At 47.4% G+C, this 18,208-nt stretch overlaps 1 protein-coding gene across 1 annotated transcript in view; it reads right to left on the bottom strand.

The window, feature by feature from the left end:
• HDAC2 (histone deacetylase 2) overlaps positions 1-18,165 on the bottom strand; it is an 81,241-nt gene extending 63,076 nt beyond the window's left edge. Inside the window, exon 1 of the mRNA XM_040428895.1 lies at positions 17,866-18,165. Within this exon, the coding sequence (XP_040284829.1) occupies positions 17,866-17,917 (52 nt within the window). The 5' untranslated portion in view covers positions 17,918-18,165. The remainder of the gene's footprint in view (positions 1-17,865) is intronic.
• Between the last annotated feature and the right edge of the window lie 43 nt (positions 18,166-18,208).

The following is an 18,208-nucleotide window of genomic DNA, read 5'->3' on the forward strand; positions in this document are numbered from 1 at the left end:
CATACATAATGATTCATTCATTCATTCCATATTATACAAGTCATTTCATGGAAGAAAACGTTAATGCAATCTCAGTTTAGAATCACTCAGAAAATATATCCATAGACCCCAAGCACCCAATGTAGCCTGCACTATTCCATATAGCAGCATGCAGGTTTTTTTACTCATTTTACAGCACAATAATCCAATAGTCCATCATGGTAAAATTCCCTTTAATGAGGTTGTCCAAGTTAGGCTACTTTCACACTCGCGTTTTGGGCGGATCTGTCATGCATCTGCAAAAATGGATCCGTTACAATAATACAACCACATGCACCCGTCATGAACGGATCCGTTTGTATTATCTGCAACATAGCCAAGATGGATCTGTCATGAACTCCATTGAAAGTCAATAAGAGACGGATCCGTTTTCTATTGTGTCAGAGAAAACAGATCTGTCCCCATTGACTTACATTGTGTGTCAGAACGGATCCGTTTCGCTCAGTTTCATTAAGCGGACAGCAAAAAGCTGCAAGCAGCGTTTTGGTGTCCGCCTCCAAAGCGGAATGGAGACTGATCGGAGGAAAACTGAAGCATTCTGAGCGGATCCTTATCTATTCAGAATGCATTAGGGCAAACTGATCCATTTTGGACCGCTTGTGAGAACCCTGAACGGATCTCACAAACGGAAGTCGGAAAGTAGCCTTACCTTAAAAAGGGGCCCATGCCACTAAATGCCTTGAAATTTTAAAAAAAAATCCTAGAATCACTGGAGACTAGAGTGTAGCGCAGAAAGATGGTGTGGGGTGGCATTTCTTTGGAGGGCCGCACAGCCCTCCATGTGCTCGCCAGAGGTAGCCTGACTGCCATTAGGTACCAAGATGAGATCCTCAGACCCCTTGTGAGACCATATACTGGTGCGGTTGGCCCTGGGTTCCTCCTAATGCAAGACAATGCTAAACCTCATGTGGCTGGAGTGTGTCAGCAGTTCCTGCAAGACGAAGGCATTGATGCTATGGACTGGTTCGCCCGTTTCCCAGACCTGAATCCAATTGAGCACATCTGGGACATCATGTCTCGCTCTATCCACCAACGTCACATTGCACCACAGACTGTCCAGGAGTTGGCAGATGCTTTAGTCCAGGTCTGGGAGGAGATCCCTCAGGAGACCATCCGCCACCTCATCAGGAGCATGCACAGGCGTTGTAGGAATGTCATACAGGCACGTGGAGGCCAGACACACTACTGAGCCTCATTTTGACTTGTTTTAAGGACATTACATCAAAGTTGGATCAGCCTGTAGTGTGTTTTTCCACTTTAATTTTGAGTGTGACTCCAAATCCAGACCTCCATGGGTTGAAAAATTTGATTTCCATTTTTTATTTTTTTTGTGTGATTTTGTTGTCAGCACATTCAACTATGTAAAGAACAAAGTATTTCAGAAGAATATTTAATTAATTCAGATCTAGGATGTGTTATTTTTGTGTTCCCTTTATTTTTTTGAGCAGTGTATATATACACCTCTCCTTTTTTTTTTTTGGGTGGGAATCCCGTGCCGTTGTGGAGGCTAAAGGAAAGTCCAATTACCGGTAAGAGTAATTTATGTCTTTTCCCCACGCCTCCACAACGGCACTACCTGGAGGAATAACATAGGAGACCTAACTAGGGTGGGACCACCGCAGATAAGACTCTGCGGCCAAAAGACAAGTCCTTATTGGTGGAAACGTCCAGCTTGTAATGCTTAAAAAAAGTACAAGGGTTGGACCATGTCGCTGCTCGACAGATCTCTTCCCATGAAGCTGAGGCACCCTCGGCCCAGGATGCTGACAATGCTCTGGTGGAATGAGCTTTTAGTGAAGGAGGTGGAGCAATCCCCTCAGTTTCATAGACTAACATAATACAGGCCTTTATCCATCTGGAGATGGAGGTTTTGCTGGCTGCTTCGCCTCGGTGAAGTCCCAGATATTGTACTATCAACTGGTTTGACTTCCTCAAATCTTCGGTTGCTTTCAAGTACTGTAGCACGCACCTTCTAACGTCTAGGTTATGGAACAACTTTTCCTTATCTGATGTCTCCTGGGAACAAAAGGAGGGAAGAGTGATTTCCTGCTGACAGTGAAACCTGGATACTACCTTGGGAAGGAACTGAGGAGCATGCTTTAATATAATTCTGTCGTCCAAAACCGTAAGATAGGGAGGCAAAATAGAGAAAGCCTGGATTTCTCCTACTCTTCTAGCAGTGGTGATTGCTAATAAGAATACTGTTTTGAGTGTTAATGTTCTCAAGGAGATCTCTCCGAGGGGTTCAAAGGGCGGATGCATTAGCCTGGATAGGACCAGATTTAAGTCCCAAGCAGGGACAGAAGATCTAAGCCTAGGGCGAATTCTACTTGCCCCTTTAAGGAATCTTTTGACTACATTCAAATCTGAAAGTTTGATATTTAGAAAAGCACTTAAAGCTGCTACCTGGACTCGAATAGTACTTACGGATAGACCTGCCTGAAGGAAGTCCAGGATTAGGGTCACCTCTGGTTCCTTGGAGGGATCCCACTTGTCGTTCCCAAAATGTAAAAAGGACTCCCAGGCTCTCAAGTAGATTTTTGACGTCACCGGTTTTCTACTCTGCAACAGAGTGGAGATTACCGCCTCTGAGAAACCTTTTTCTCTTAAGATGCGCCTTTCAGTTTCCAAACTGTCAAGCGAAGCTGGTTGACTCTGGGATGCATTACTGGTCCCTGGAGAAGTAGATCTGGTCGGGGTGGCAGCATCCAGTATTCTTCTCCTGCTAGGTTTTTCAGTGTAGGAAACCATGTTCTCCTGGGCCAGAAGGGTGTGATTAGGAGAATTTGAGCTTTCTCTTCCAGGATCTTGGAAATGACCCTTGGTATTAGATGAAAAGGTGGGAACGCATAAAGAAGATCCTGAGGCCAGGGCGATGACAGGGCGTCCACTGCAAGGGGCCGGTCTAGAAAGGATAGGGAAAAAAAGCTCGCGACTTGCCTGTTTTTCCTTGTGGCAAATAGGTCTATTTTTGGAGTGCCCCATCTGGCACAAATTTGAGTAAAGATCTGATGATTCAGGCTCCATTCCCCCGGCTTTAGTCAATCCCTGCTCAGGAAGTCCGCCACCTGATTTTCTCTCCATCTTACGTGGGCTGCTGATAGAGAGCATAGGTTTTTCTCGGCCCAATCTAGAATCTTCCCTGTGACTAGGGACAGGGAGCGGCTTCTTGTTTCCCCCTGCTTGTTTAGGTAAGCTACCGTGGTAGAATTGTCCAAAAGGATTTTTACATTTTTCAGATGGATATAAGGAGAAAACTTTTTTATGGCTTCCCAGACTGCACTTAGCTCCCTCATATTCGATGAAGCCTGTTGTAGCTGTGTCTTCCAGGACCCTTGTGTCATCTTCCCATTCATGTGGGCTCCCCAGCCCTGTTGACTGGCATCGGTTGTGATGATTAACAGGTCCGTCTGTCTCCACTCCACCCCCTGGGCCAAGTTTGACTGGTTTGTCCACCAGGATAGGTTCATCTTCAGATACGATGGAATTTTTATCTTCTTGTTCAGAGAGGACAGATTTTTGTCCCAATTTTCCAAAAGAAAGGCTTGGAGCGACCTTGAGTGGTGTTGAGCCCACTTTACACATGAAATTGTTGACGTCATGAGTCCCAAGATTTCTGCTCCGGCAGAAAAGAAGTTTAGGGACTATAGATTTATTATCGCCCTGAAGGTACAGTTTTGTTTTTTTTACCAGAAATATGGGAGAATAGAAACCTTTCTTCTGTTCCCCGACTGGTACAGGAATGATGGCTCTTTTCTCCAACAGGAGCGATATTTGCTGGTCCATTGCTTCCTGATTTTTTCCCCTGAGTCTTGAGTTTTCCATGTAACGATCTGGGGGAGGCGGATTAATTCCAGACTGTAGCCTTCTTTTATAACCCCCAGTACCCAAGGGGAGGCCTGAATTTTCACCCAGGCTGGGTAAAAATGCATTAGCCTTCCCCCTACTGCTCCTCTGGCGTCATTGGGAAGTAGTAGGCCGGGAAGACTTTTCGGGATTAAATAGGAAGCCTTTCCCTTTTCCTCTGGATGACTGCCACGTTCCTGATTCTTTTTTCTTTTGATCAGGTCTACCACGTCTCTGGGGCCGAAAGGATCGTCTCTGATGAAAGAACGTTGATTCCGTGGGAAAGCCTTTTTTCCTATCTGAAGCTTTTTCCAAAATATCATCGAGTGCTGAGCCGAACACTCTATCCCCCTCGCAAGGGAAGGCACATAACTTGTTCTTTGATGCCGTATCTCCCGACCATGTTCTTAACCAGATTGCTCTGCGAGACGCATTGGACAGGGCAGCTGTTCTGGCTGACAATCTCACCATGTCCGCAGAAGCGTCTGCCATAAAGTTTGCGGCCTGTTTCAATATGGGGATAGAGGCTAGAATATCTTCTCTTGGGGTGCCGGCCTCAATGTGTTCTTCTAATTGACCTAACCACAAGGATAAGGTTCTGGCTGTAGAGGTCGCCGAGATTCCGGGTCTTAGAACTGCAGTAGAGGACTCCCACGTTTTTTTAAGCAGACTCTCACATTTTCTATCCTTTGGGTCTTTGAGTAAACCCAGATCCTCGAAGGGCAGTGCTGTCTTTTTCGAGATCCTTGCCACTGGTGCATCCACCCTAGGGGTCTTGTCCCATGTGACTGAATCTTCTTCTGAAAAGGGATATTTTCTTTTAAATATTTTTGATGCCGCCTGTCGTTTTTCAGGATCTTTCCACTCGTTAAGAATTAAGGTTTTAATACTGCTGTGGACTGGAAAAACACGTTTTTTCTTGTCTGCCAAGCCTGCAAACATTTGATCCTGCACTGATAGTGGTTGTTCCTTAGGTTCCTCTAAATTTATTGTTGCACGGATGGTTTTTAGCAATGAATTTGTTTCTTCGATAGAACAAAGAGGCTTCCTATAGACGTCCTCAGAAACAGATGAGTCTGAGTCGGCAGCGATTTCCCCTTCGTCTACGTCCGAGTCTTGCTCAATAACGGAAGCACTTGATGTAGAGGGTTTAGATGGGACAGTAGACATTTTTGCTCCTACCGCAGCCCCAACTTCTTCTTTAATAATGGTTCTAAGATTTTAAATTAGTGAAGGGGATTCATCCGAAACCACCTTATCACAGCACTTCTGACATAGAGGCTTCTTGTAAGAACCAGAAAGTGTTTTTTTGCAGATAGCACACTTCTTTTTGAGCGACGGTTCCCTTTTTGAGACGTCTCTCCCCTAGGAGACACAACTTAAGGTGACATTGTAAGTATTTAAATGAACTTTTGAACCGCCACCAAAAGGAAGTGTAAGGTAGTCAAGAAAAATACACCCCGAGTGTCCCCTAAGGTTACTCCAATAAACAATAGGGACTCGGGAGGAGGCTTACCGGGCTTGAGGGCCTAGGAGCATCTGTGGACTTCTTAGGGGACTCTGATCCAGCTTGCAGGGACATGCTGCTGAGAAGACAGAGCTCGATGGCTGCTAGGAACGCCGGCAGCCCGCTCTGTATTTTACTTCCTGGTTCCGGGTGACGTCATAGCCCCGCTTCCGTGCGCGCCGCCGTACTGACGTGATTTACCCAGTCAGCACGGCGCACGGAGGAGTCACATGGGGGAGAGTTCCCAGGCCCAGGAACGCCCCCTGCTGCCCACAGATCTGCCGGTCCAATCCACAGGACGCGGGAGGTAGAAGCCCGGGGTTACCGGCGTCCGCCGGATTTACACCAAGAGGAGGGAGAGATGGATAGAAGGCTGCATCCCGCGAACCCTCTTCCTGTAACGGCCCTCCGGCAGAGCCGGGACTACTCACATAAAGGCCGCGCGAGCTGCTGATCCGCGATCCCAACCTTCTGAGGGACAGGAAACAACTGGAGAGGTAAGAGGGAGGGAGCTCTTTGTTGGCTGATCTCGCTATTGTATCCTGTCCCTGAGAAGGCGGGCCAAACTCCAGGTAGTGCCGTTGTGGAGGCGTGGGGAAAACAGGTTTGTGACTTTTCAAGTAGTAGTTACCAGGTTTGAAAGACCTCAGAATCTAAAAAGGAGAGAACACTCAGAATCCAGACCAAAAAATGAAGACCGTTTACCCAGTATGAGAACAGATCTGGATTTCCCAATAGAACCAAAGGCTCTGTTAGGCCTCATGCACACGGCCGTGTTCCGCGGCCGAGAGCGGTCCGTGGTAACCCGACCGGGATTCCTTCTGACAGCAGGAGCGCACGGCATCATTGGTTGCTATGACGCCGTGCGCTTCATGCTGCTGTACAGTGATACACTCGTATAGATCATACGAGTGTATTACTATAGTGCAGCGGCGGCATGAAGCGCACGGCGTCATAGCAACCAATGACGCCGTGCGCTCCTGCTGTCAGAAGGAATCCTGGGCCGGGTTACCACGGACCGCTCTTCCTTAGGCCTCATGCACATGACTGTGGTTTGGTTCCGCTTTTAAGCATTTTTTGTGGGTCAGATGCAGACCCATTCACTTCACTGGGGCTGCAAAAGATACAGACAGCACTCAGTGTGCTGTCCGCATCCATATATCCATTTCACGGCCCCACAAAAAATAAAAAATGTGTTCTATTCTGGTCTGTCTCACAGACAAGGATAGGACTACTCTACTGAGGGCTGGATGTTCCATCCTGCAAAATGCGGAACACACACAGCCATCATCCGTGTTTTGGGGACCACAAAACAAGGTACGGCCTTAACCAAAGAAACCAGAATTTCTTTAAATAAGCTTGACTGTAGTCTTAATTTCTCTGGTGATTTTCAAGGAAGAGCTATAGGTGAGAATAAAATCTCTAGCCTGGTTGGGACTTGGGAAATGTTAAGGATTTCAGTAAAAACTTCTTTGGTTTCAAATTTTGCCTGTTTGCAAAAAAATATCACTGGAATACCACAAAGCACTCCTATTTTGGAGACTTTGATTCAGACCCCGTCTGCTTGATCCACATGATTTTAACATATACGTTTTTTTACCAGACTCTGAAGGATAGAAAAGTGTGCTACGTTTTTGTATCCTCAACACATACATTAAACAGATAGCAAAAACGTGATGTGAACCCACCCTAAATGCCATCTCTAGAACATGTGGGGCCCTTAATCCTCCTTGTCTATGTGGTCAACCACTGTTGTAATGTCAGAAAGAACCATGTCTAAGCTTTAGATATCGACTGGCATCCTGAACAGGCTTGAGAAGAGCCAGGTGTTCTCTACCATTTATGGAAAGATCGGATCCTTCCACCAGGACCCTTTGTAGAATAGCTCATATACATGCAAACCACCCCAGGTGACTGGCATCTGTGGTATTATCTGGAATCGACATGTCCATTGAACCCTTCTGAGTAGATCTGATTGGAGGCCCCAGGTCGGGCTGTATTATCCTCCTTGAAATGGTTATATTTTGACAATGAGAAGAATCCAGTACCAAATTTTAACAGACTCTCCTGTCGAAGATAAGTGTAAGCGACAATTGCTTTACATGGATATCCACCACACTGGAATAGTAGCCATGCGTGGTGTGAACAAGGCTTTGGAAGTTTGGGTGTGGTAGACATGTGGGAACACACTGCTAAAAATACTGGATGGTGAGATTTGTACTTCGTATACCTAGCCATTTGGAAAGTGATAAGCCAAAGAGCCCATAGTTGTAACTTGAAGACATTTTTCTTAGGAATAAAAACTAAAAACAAAAAAATACTCAAAAAATAAAAAATAAATAAAAAGGTTACATAAAAATAAAGCCCCAAATATCAACCAAAAAAGGGCACAATTTATTTTTACCATACATAATAAAAAAAAACAACTATGTGCTAAAAAAATTTAAATGTGTGGGGATTTATATAGCTTTCTTGAACTTGTTACATTTTGTATTCTGTTTACTGTATTGTTGATGTCCCACCGTTTATTGTATATAATGTAGAATACATGTGAAGTATTCACATGACCAATTCTAGAGAATATGTAAATAGCATTTCCCACCATACAATGGGCTATGATTAAAGACAGTCTGCTTAAATGCGTTAGCCATTGTATGGCTCAGGATTCATGTGTGGATGCATATAAAAATGACTAAATAAAGAAGATATTGGGGGTCATTTATCAAATTGGTGTAAAGTAGAACTGGCTTAGTTGCCCATAGCAACCATATTCCACCTAGGGTTGGACGATATCAAAAATATTCCCACGATAACGATATTAAGAAATTTATCGCGATAACGATATATATCGCGATAAATGCCCATTTAGAAGAAAAAAACACTTGGGGCAACAAGGAGACATTATACTGTATGGGGTAGCCACAAGGAGACGTTACACTGTATGGGGGGGGGGGGGCACAAGGAGACGTTACACTGTATGGGGGCGGGGGGGGGGGGGGGGCACAAGGAGAAGTTACACTGTATGGGGGCAGCCGGGCAGCCACAAGGAGAAGTTACACTGTATGGGGGCAGCCGGGCAGCCACAAGGAGACGTTACACTGTATGGGGGCAGCCACAAGGAGACGTTACACTGTATGGGGGCAGCCACAAGGAGACGTTACACTGTATGGGGGCAGCCACAAGGAGACGTTACACTGTATGGGGGCAGCCACAAGGAGACGTTACACTGTATGGGGGCAGCCACAAGGAGACGTTACACTGTATGGGGGCAGCCACAAGGAGACGTTACACTGTATGGGGGCAGCCACAAGGAGACATTACACTGTATGGGGGCAGCCGGGCAGCCACAAGGAGACGTTACACTTTATGGGGGCAGCCACAAGGAGACGTTACACTGTATGGGGGCAGCCACAAGGAGACATTACACTGTATGGGGGCAGACGGGCAGTTCCCCAGCCTCTAATCAGCCCCCCCAGCCTCTGATCAGCCCCTCATGTGCCTCCCAGCCTCTCCCTCTTATCAGCTCCCTCTGGTAACCCCCCCCCCTAGTATTAATCATTGGTGGCAGTGGCCACAGGGTCCCCCTCCCCATCATTGGTGGAGTTGCCCCTTCCCCCCAGTATTAATCATTGCTGGCAGTCGCCACCGGGTCTCCCCCCCCCCCCCCATCATTGGTGGCAGTGGGCAGTGCGCCCCCCCCCCCCCAGTATTAATCATTTTCAGTTCCGATCGGAGTCCCAGCAGTGTAATGCTGGGGCTCCGATCGGTTACCATGGTAGCCAGGACGCTACTAAGGCTCTGGCTGCCATGGTATGTTAGTGAGCAGCATTATACTCACGTGCGTCGTGGCCGCCGGGCGCTCCTTCTTCTGTCTGTGCGGCGCATTGCTAAGGCTTATAGCACAAAATACCGCGGTATTTACGAAACGGCGATATCGCCATATCGCCGTTTTTTTAATACCGCTCAACCCTAATTCCACCTTTCATTTTTTACAGCTCCTTTGGAAAATGAATGGTGGAATCCGATTGGTTGCTATGGGCAACTAAGCCAGTTCTACTTTACACCAGTTTGATCAATTTATCCCACTGCTTTACAGATTATCCAATGAAGTGCTAAAATGTCTCTCTTTCTGGATAACTATTGTGGACCCTGCCCTTCTGGTTCTTCCATATACATCGGGAGTCTAGTGGGCGAGAAGTGAGCTGGTAACATACTGAATGAGGTGAAAGTATTAAAACACAAAAAGGAAGAACAGAGTTGAGTAAAAACCCAGCCCATATTCCCAGGACTCTAAGAACATTTAGGGACATTCGTACAGCCACATCACAAGATAGGACATGTCCTATACTTCACTGCAACATGAGGACCAAAGACCCATTAAAGTCAACGAGTCTGCACCGTAATGCAGCTTGCATAAGGCCGGTATTCGCATTTTGCAGATCTGTGTGAATACCCCCTAAATCCTCCATTTGTGCTCTCGTTTTTGTCACTGCTGAGGATGAATTTTAGGTCTGCAGTATAACGGATATGAAGAAAGCCCAGGGTAAGACATTGGTCATAGGGGCCGGCGGAGAACATTAGTTCTCCAGGTCTGAAAAAAAATAAATCCTAAAACAGTCTGTCCCCAAGAAGAAAGGGCGTTAGTGTGGGGGTTACTCTTAAGATGGCAGCCTTTGCCTGCTGCTCTGAGCGGGCACAGGTGCCGTGTCTCTTACCCTGCTCTCCTGGTAGCTTCATCGTTCATATGCCTGCTGCTGTCTCACTCTCCTGTTCGCAGGCTGTGGCCTGCGCTCTCTCTAAAGTGTGCTGTCTTCAGGCACACATGCTCTCTCAGGCTCTTGAAGGGCCAGTATGTGCACATCCTTAGTCTTCCCTATCTGATCACAGATCACTTCCATGTATTTAAGGTGCTTTTCCCACGGAGAGGGCATCTGAACTTTAAGTGTCTAGCTTCTAGTTAACTAGTGAAGGTGTGTTATTCTGACTTACTACCTGTGTATCGAATTCCTGCCTGTTAGCCAACTTTGACTATCTGTTGCCTGCCTCAATCTTAGCCTGTTGCTCGTATTGAACCATTGCCACCGGACCAGTTTCTCGGATATGTTAACCTCCGCCTGGCTTGACCTTGGCCAGTTTCCTGACTACGAATATTGCCTGAACCTTTAGTGCTTCACACAAGTATCTCTGAACCCCATGGGTCAGCCGATGATTACACCGGGACTATCTCAAGAAGTAGCAGTCTGGTGGCTCCCCTGTAGTGAAGACTAGACACTTGTACAGGGGTTAAATGGGGAAAACCAGTGGACTGCCAGGATAAAGACTTTAGCGATAGCTCAAAGCCAAACTGGTTAGTTGGTACAATGGGTCCACACCTACTGCTCGCTAGATAGTGTCATGCGGCAGCAATAGTAGAGGCAGCAGTAGCAGGACGGCACAAAACAGACAAGGCTGTAGATGTGTGTGCGGCTGTTTAGGTGTAGTAGTAGCAGCAGCTGGGTAGGGGGTCATGGTAGTAGCAGTAGGGGGATGGGCAGCTGTAGCAGCAACATCAGCCATACAGTATAATTAGGATGGTAAATAGGCAGACAGTTGCACGATAGGGCCAGCGATAAGTAGCCACCAGATGCCATGGCAGATTTCAACCAAAGGAGTGTTAAAATCCTCACGGATCCATGCCTCATTTATTTTGACAAACGTGATGCTTTGTACACTGGCGGAGGACAACTTTGTCTGTATGGGTATGACAACGTCACCTGCTGTGCTGAAAACACTTCTCCGAGATGGCACTGGAGGCTGGACAAGACAATACAGCAAGAGTAAACTGGGCCAGTTTCTGCCACTTTTCCAATCTGCTTGCCCAGAAGTCCATGGGCTCAGGGAACATTATGTGCCAGAGAAATCAGACAGTTCATGGTGGACTGAACCAGGCAGTACGTGTCCATTTGCCGATTTGAGTCAGCTTGGCACGACACCTGAAAATACTGCTCCTTGTTCATGATACTGAACTGGCTGCTACGGCTTCTACTACTTGTGGTAGCAGAGAAGGCGGGTGACTAAGTGTGGGGCAGAGAGGGGCCTCCTGGTCAGGCACACGGTCAGCAGGCATCTACTCGCCATAAGCTGTGGCAAGCTGCGTACACAGTGTATCCTTGTAATTATGCAATTTGGCCTCCCTTTGGGCAAGAGGAAAACATTCCCCCATTTTGCTTTGATAACAAAGGTCTAAAAGCATGGCTATCCAGTAATCATCAGATTGCCTGATGCTAAGTAATACGCCTGTCAGTTAGTAAGCAAGAAAGCATACGGCGTGCTATGCTTGCCAGTGTACCCAAGGATCCTTTTCTTTCCAGCTCCACCTATCACTGCAATGATCAGTTATCATCATCAGCCTTGTGCGCCTCTGCCCATGACTCCTACTCCAGTGGTAGCTCCTCATCCTCCACTTCCTACTCCATGGGACTTTTACCATGTGGGTCCCCCACAGCTACAGGGCACAAAGGAGAAAACCAGCACTCGCTAAAATAGATGTAATGTTTCTTTTTATTGCCACATGGAGGAACCAAGTGACGCGTTTCGACTCTAATCGAGTCTGTCAAACAGACTCATGTGACTAATTTCGACTCTGTAATTGAGTCTGTTTGACAGACTCGATTAGAGTCGAAACGCGTCACTTGGTTCCTCCATGTGGCAATAAAAAGAAACATTACATCTATTTTAGCTGCTGGTCTTCTCCTTTGTGTATTTGCGGGACGCCAACCCTGACACGTGCACAGTGCATGAATAGTAGAGTGCTGGCTGTTTCACTTTGTTGATTTGATACAGCTACAGGACAGTCATCAAGATGTGTAAGCTGTTTTTCCGCTGTCCCATGTTAAATCAGCATGAGTGTGGCGAAACCAACCTCGCCACTGGGTTTTGGAGGGGCCTGGTTGCCAACCTCTTGCCCCAGGATTATGGCCCATACTAACTTTGAAGGAGAAGACAGACCGGCCGCACAGCTTAAATCTGTGGAACTGTTTTGGGCAGGAAAGCCATGCTTGCGGCAGGCCAAATGTGACTTCCATGGAATTCGGGAACCCCTGCTCGGATCTGGGTGATTTTTGGATATGTTGTTCACCCAGATCAGAGCCATCTATGGATGTATACATTATGGAGATATGTGGGGTTTTGAGGTGTGTGACAGAACCATCTGTCTGTGGAATTGTATTGAATGTTATGTGAGGGTACCCAGATAGCTAATTTTATTGTATTCGTGTAGTCTGAGTGCCATTCACCTAATAATATGCACTCAGACTTGAGCTATCTGGGGATATGTTAAATGTCTGTTTACTGTAAGGGTTGTGACATTGTATGTTTAAATGGTGATTTCTGTCCAGTTGTCCCCACATGTGTATTGGCGATTTCCCTTTGTCCTGAGAGATAATTGAATTGCTCCTCGGGTGTCTCCAGGGCAGAGAGGAGGAAACCATGATGCATTGTGGGGATGTATTGTGTCTGTGTATCCTGAATTGCTGCATATCTGTCCTGTGTCACAGTTTTCCATCTGGTCCCCTAGGGGAGTGTCCACCAGATGGGGACCTGCATAAATACGGGCGGGTAGTCCTCAATAAAGAGTTCCTGTTTTACCCTTTATCATGTTGAGGCTGATGTTTGGGTAACTGATCGACACTGGGGATTGCTATACGCTGAAGATTTGCTATACTCCCCTGGCTATAACTACTAGCTCTTGTAAGAGCTGTTCCTGCTCTCTGGACTTAGGAGAGGTTGACCCACTGGAGCCTTGTCGTAGGTCCAGGGTGGGTAGGAGACGGCGAGACCTCAACCAAGCTTTGGCGGTTCGTGGGGTCTGCAGTGCTTACGGTGTCAAGTGGAGCGCTTGGACTCCTCGAGAAGCATTAGGAGCATCCATCGACGGAGGTACCCGGTCGGGGTGCTAGGAGATCCGTTACAATGAGCATCTGCTCTAAGATAAATATCAGGGGGATGACATTGCTGATGTCGCACTTGTCCCTATTGACAAATCTGGTGGCCTTTTCAAAGGGCCTGAGTATGTGACACATGCCTGATAAGCTGCCACTGCCTGACCTCAAAACAACACATGTTCCAGCATATGCATGGTGGAATCAACCAGTGCAATGGCAGACTGCTCTGTTGCTGCAAGTCCAGGAGGGAGTTCCTTGCCAAATAATAGCCAAAATGACAGGACAGTCTTCTGGACATAGCCAGCACCTTCTGTAAGTCACAGTACTTTTATAAAAAAGAGTTGCTTGTCTAAATTTATCACATGCACCATGCAGACAGCATGTGTAATTTCCCGCAACTGCAGCACAGCCACAATGTCACTGACCACCTTTCCCAGTTGGGAGTTGACACGGACAGCCAGCAGAATGTTTGTTCTTTAATGCACTTTAGCAACTGATCAGCTATGTGGCTACTCTTGCCCAGGCTGATCAGCTCTATCACAGCAGGCAACTCTTCACTTGACACACATGATAGGATGGGGGGGGGGGGGTAGTGAGTGGAAGCATTGCTCTGCCTTGTTTCTGTTGGGGATGGGAAGAGGTCCATAGAGGAGGCGGATAAGCACCTGGTGTGAGAACCAGACTGACAAACATGGTGGCATCAATAGGACCTGGCCGTGTTGCTGCATCTCTGCTACCGTGAAAAACATTTACTGTCCCTGCCCATAACAGCTTCTCCAGCTGTCCATGGTGGCATACAACTTGCCACACACCAAAAATTGCAATGAGTGGCCATTGTTCTCAAGCACATGACAGTACAAGCAAGGCATGGATGGCTTTATTGGAGAAATAATGGAAGCTAGGTATCTTCCAGCGAGACTGAGAACATACCATCAGTTCCCTAAGAAAAATCCACTAAGCGGTACGGCAGTGACTGCACTGCTAGCAACTTTGCTAGATGGGAGTTAAGTTTGTACTTCAGACTGCTGGGCGCTTAGAGTTCTTTCCAGGCCACACATTCCATGATCAATGGCTGTTGGTGAAGGAAAGTAGGAGAAGGGGTAGTCTTAGTGGGAAAAGCAGGAATTGATGAGAACGCTCACAAGGACACCATACTGAATGCTGCCTGGCTGCTGCAGAAGAATCCAGAAGAAGGAGGACACTCATGTTCCAACAGCTGGCAGCCAGTTCTATTTTCCTAGGATCTGGTAAATCCATATCTGCAATACATAGTCATTTTTAAGATACGTCGATGACGTATTCATGATATGGTCAGGCACTGAGATGCAATGTAGGGAATTTGTGTCCTATCTAAATAACAGCAACAATATGAATATGGGGTTTACCCCTTAATTTTGGGGGCCATTCACTTGAATTCTTGAATGTGCTCATAGAGGCCGGGGAGCACGGCATTCACACCAGCGGCTATCGCAAGCCTACGGCCACGAATTCCCTCTTGCATCACAGGAGTTTTCACCCGACTAACGTTAAAAAATCTATACCCTACGGTGAGTTCATGCGGCTAAAACGAATAAACAACACTGAGGAGGGATATAGCAGACAGTCAGAAGAACTAAGAGGTAGATTACTAGACAGGGGATACAAGGAAAGATGTAGATATAGCCAGAAAAAAGCAGGCTCCCATACCCAACAAGTTATTAGGTAATAAAAAGAAATACACCCATAAAGAGATGGAGAGATTCGTCTTTACTTTCAAATATAGCCCCGCAGCAAATCTCATAAAAAGGGCCATCTGCAATAATTGGGACATTTTGAAAAATGAAGAGGGTTTGGAGATCAGGGCAAATAATAGGCCACTTATAGCCTTCAAAAAATGTCATACAATAAAAGACCAGATTGTAAGGAGTAGGTTCAAGAACAAGGCAACCAGTAATTGGTGGTCATCAAGGAGGCCCAAGGGCAATTTCAAGTGCGAGAATTGCTCCTTCTGCAATTATAATAGTCAAAAAAAAGTATCTGTCTTTTTGGGGGGGTTCGCACCCCATTACTTAATTTATTACTTGCAGGAGAAATTATGTGGTCTACTTGGTCACTTGCCAATGTGGAGCCTTCTATATAGGCAAAAACTATTCACCCCCTATTTGAGAGATTTTGGGAACACCTAAATTCTCTCAAAACAGGAAAAGGTTGCACCAGGCTAATTGAGCATGTATGTAATGAACATGGAGGCAATCCACAGTACCTCTCTTTTGCGGGGATAGAGCAGGTACCAATTAGGTCCTGAGATGGGGACAGGCACCGGGCACTCCTACAGAGAGAATCCGCGAGGATTATAAGAGCCGACGCCGTGGGTCCTTTGGGACTCAATGACCTGAGTGTCCAGTCTTACCGCTGCGAGTACGTTGATTGTATTTCAGCTGGGCTCGACTGTATGGGCGGTAGCAAAGAAGTCTAAGCGTCGTGGTTGCTATGACAACTAGACGCAGTGACGATTATAAGATGCGCCTGTGAGCGCTACCCAGTCACTGGCCTGATGATGCGCAAGCTAGCGCGAAACGGCCGTCACCGCTGACCTCAGCTGTGTCTTACCGCACCATACGCTCCAGCCCGAAGTGCCTTTCTTTTTAATTTTTATATGAATAAAGAACCGTCTATCAACGCTGGTGAGTGCCGCCTGTTCTATCATCTTCCACATTTGTATACTTACACTATTGAGGTTGTGCACCACCGACAGTGTTAAAAGGAACAGGTGCTGGGGACCGGGTAATCACTATACATGTGACATCTGGCAGTGCCGCCTATCTCTCTGTTTCTCATATCCCCGCACACTGCACACTGGTATTGACAATTTACAATGGTAATATAATGAGAGGAATGAAAATAGTATGTTAATGCAGCACAATATGTTGACTAAAACGGCAGGTATCGTTATGCAATACAATGTGTTCGCCGCAGAATGGATGCTATTGATGCTGGAAGTAAGCCTTTAAAAAACAAAAAAAATGTATGAACTGTAGAAACTTGAGGTTTTCACAAAACAAAGGCAGGCTGAAAACAGTATAAAACATAGAACGGCCCTCGGTCGCCCACCAGAAACACGTAGGAAAAACAATTAAAAATTTGTCTATATGTTTCAAGACTAAATAAAAGTATGATGGATCTTTTCTGAGTGCTGAAGAAACTTCTATTTCCCTCACACTGTCCCTATAGTCTCCCTACCGCACTGGGCTGTGTCTGGAATTGTTTTTTTTTGCCAAACTGCTCATTATGGTGTCTCTTCACCCCAGAGGCTGAAGGAGGACATTCCAAAATCCTGCATGATTGGCTCACGGGATGTCTGTCAGCCCCATTCCTCCCAGGGTCATGTGATCTGTGATATGCTGGTCCCCCCTGCTGTCCTGCATCTGAAAGCTTCCAATCCTATTATACTGCACAGTGGGGCAGGGGGAGCCGACACCTAGCGGACAGCCCTCCAGCACACTGCGGCTTCTGATCCGCTGCACCAGTCACATGAAATCAACATGGCCACCTGGACCGCTCTCTGCGTCACTCCAGACATGGTAGCTTCATCATTTCAATTTCTCTCTCTTTTCGGCTTAGAAATCTGGTAGCAATGGTGCACCTCATCTCCAGACAGCTCTCATCAAGTACATACATAAAAACACTTGAGGAAGATGGACTTTACCAACCAGGAGCCCTTGGGACCTTGCTAGGAGTCCCTCAGAAGGAGTAGTAGAGGTTCCTCAGGAGCGGACCCTTGTTCCACTGTCAGAACATCTTGGTGACTTCCAGCAGACTGGTTTTTAAGTGCCATGAAAAGGAGGGTGGCGTGGCCAGCAGAAGAGCTATGGTGTGCCAAGCGCTGGGGTCAACTTAAAGGGGTTGTCTAGTCTAGGTATGTCCCTGATGTGACCTATCGTTCAAGTAGGTGTGACTGGTTGCAGTGGTCATGGGTCCAAGCCACTTCCTGGTCCCGAGGACCCGGAGGCAGGACCGCAGATAATTGGGGGGTTGTAACAGATGGGGAAGAGAGAGGGGTATGGATGCAAGTAGTTGAGGCCGCCCCACCAGGCGCAGATTTTTATTTTTTTCTATAGATCGCCTATAGATTTCCAGTTTGAGAAGACCATCCTCTAGAATACCCCCTTTTCCATGCAGATTTGTGTGGTGGTCTCAGGGAGGGTTGGCTGCTCTACTAGAACCTAGGCTGGCAGGAATCCGTACCGTGACATAAACCTGTAGGTGTGAACACAAGACTACAGCCAGCAGGAGGCCGGGCTGCCGCTGGGGGACATGCATCCTTGGCCGCTCCGAACTTTCCAGCGCACTTTGGAAGCCGCAGCCACCCTGACTGGAGGCCTCGCACGTCCAGTCTAGGCCCAGCGGTAACAGCTGCAGCCCCGGCATCTCCCCCAACCTGCGCCGCTGTCACCTGGGCTGCCCCAGCGCTCCTCACAAGCCTGCCGCTCAGGGAGGTCCCCCGCAGCACGGCGCCCCCTGGATGGAGGGAGGCCTCCCTGCAGCGCTGCTGCCCCGGCACCGGGCTCTTACCATCATAATAGTAGCAGACCTTCTTCTTTCCGCCCCCCTGACTGTACGCCATGGAGCGCTGTGCGGACGCTGCTGTCACTACGAGCTGGCGGTGGACGGGACAGGCCGGCTCTCACCGGGACGCACACTGACACCCACGGCTGCCCGTTATTCGGTGATCAATGAGAATTTCCCGCTCGGCCGGGGACGCGCACAGAAACATATAATATACAGACACGGTACAGACAGAGGTGGGAGGGGCCAGGTGAGGTTTGGGGGGGAGGAACTCAAGAGGGAGGAGGCGGTACCCCAGCTTTGGAGTATGAAGGAAAGCTGCAAGATGTGGGCGGTGCTACAGCACGTG

Source organism: Bufo bufo, chromosome 4 (assembly GCF_905171765.1).
Source record: "Bufo bufo chromosome 4, aBufBuf1.1, whole genome shotgun sequence".
Classification (NCBI taxonomy): Eukaryota; Metazoa; Chordata; class Amphibia; order Anura; family Bufonidae; genus Bufo; species Bufo bufo.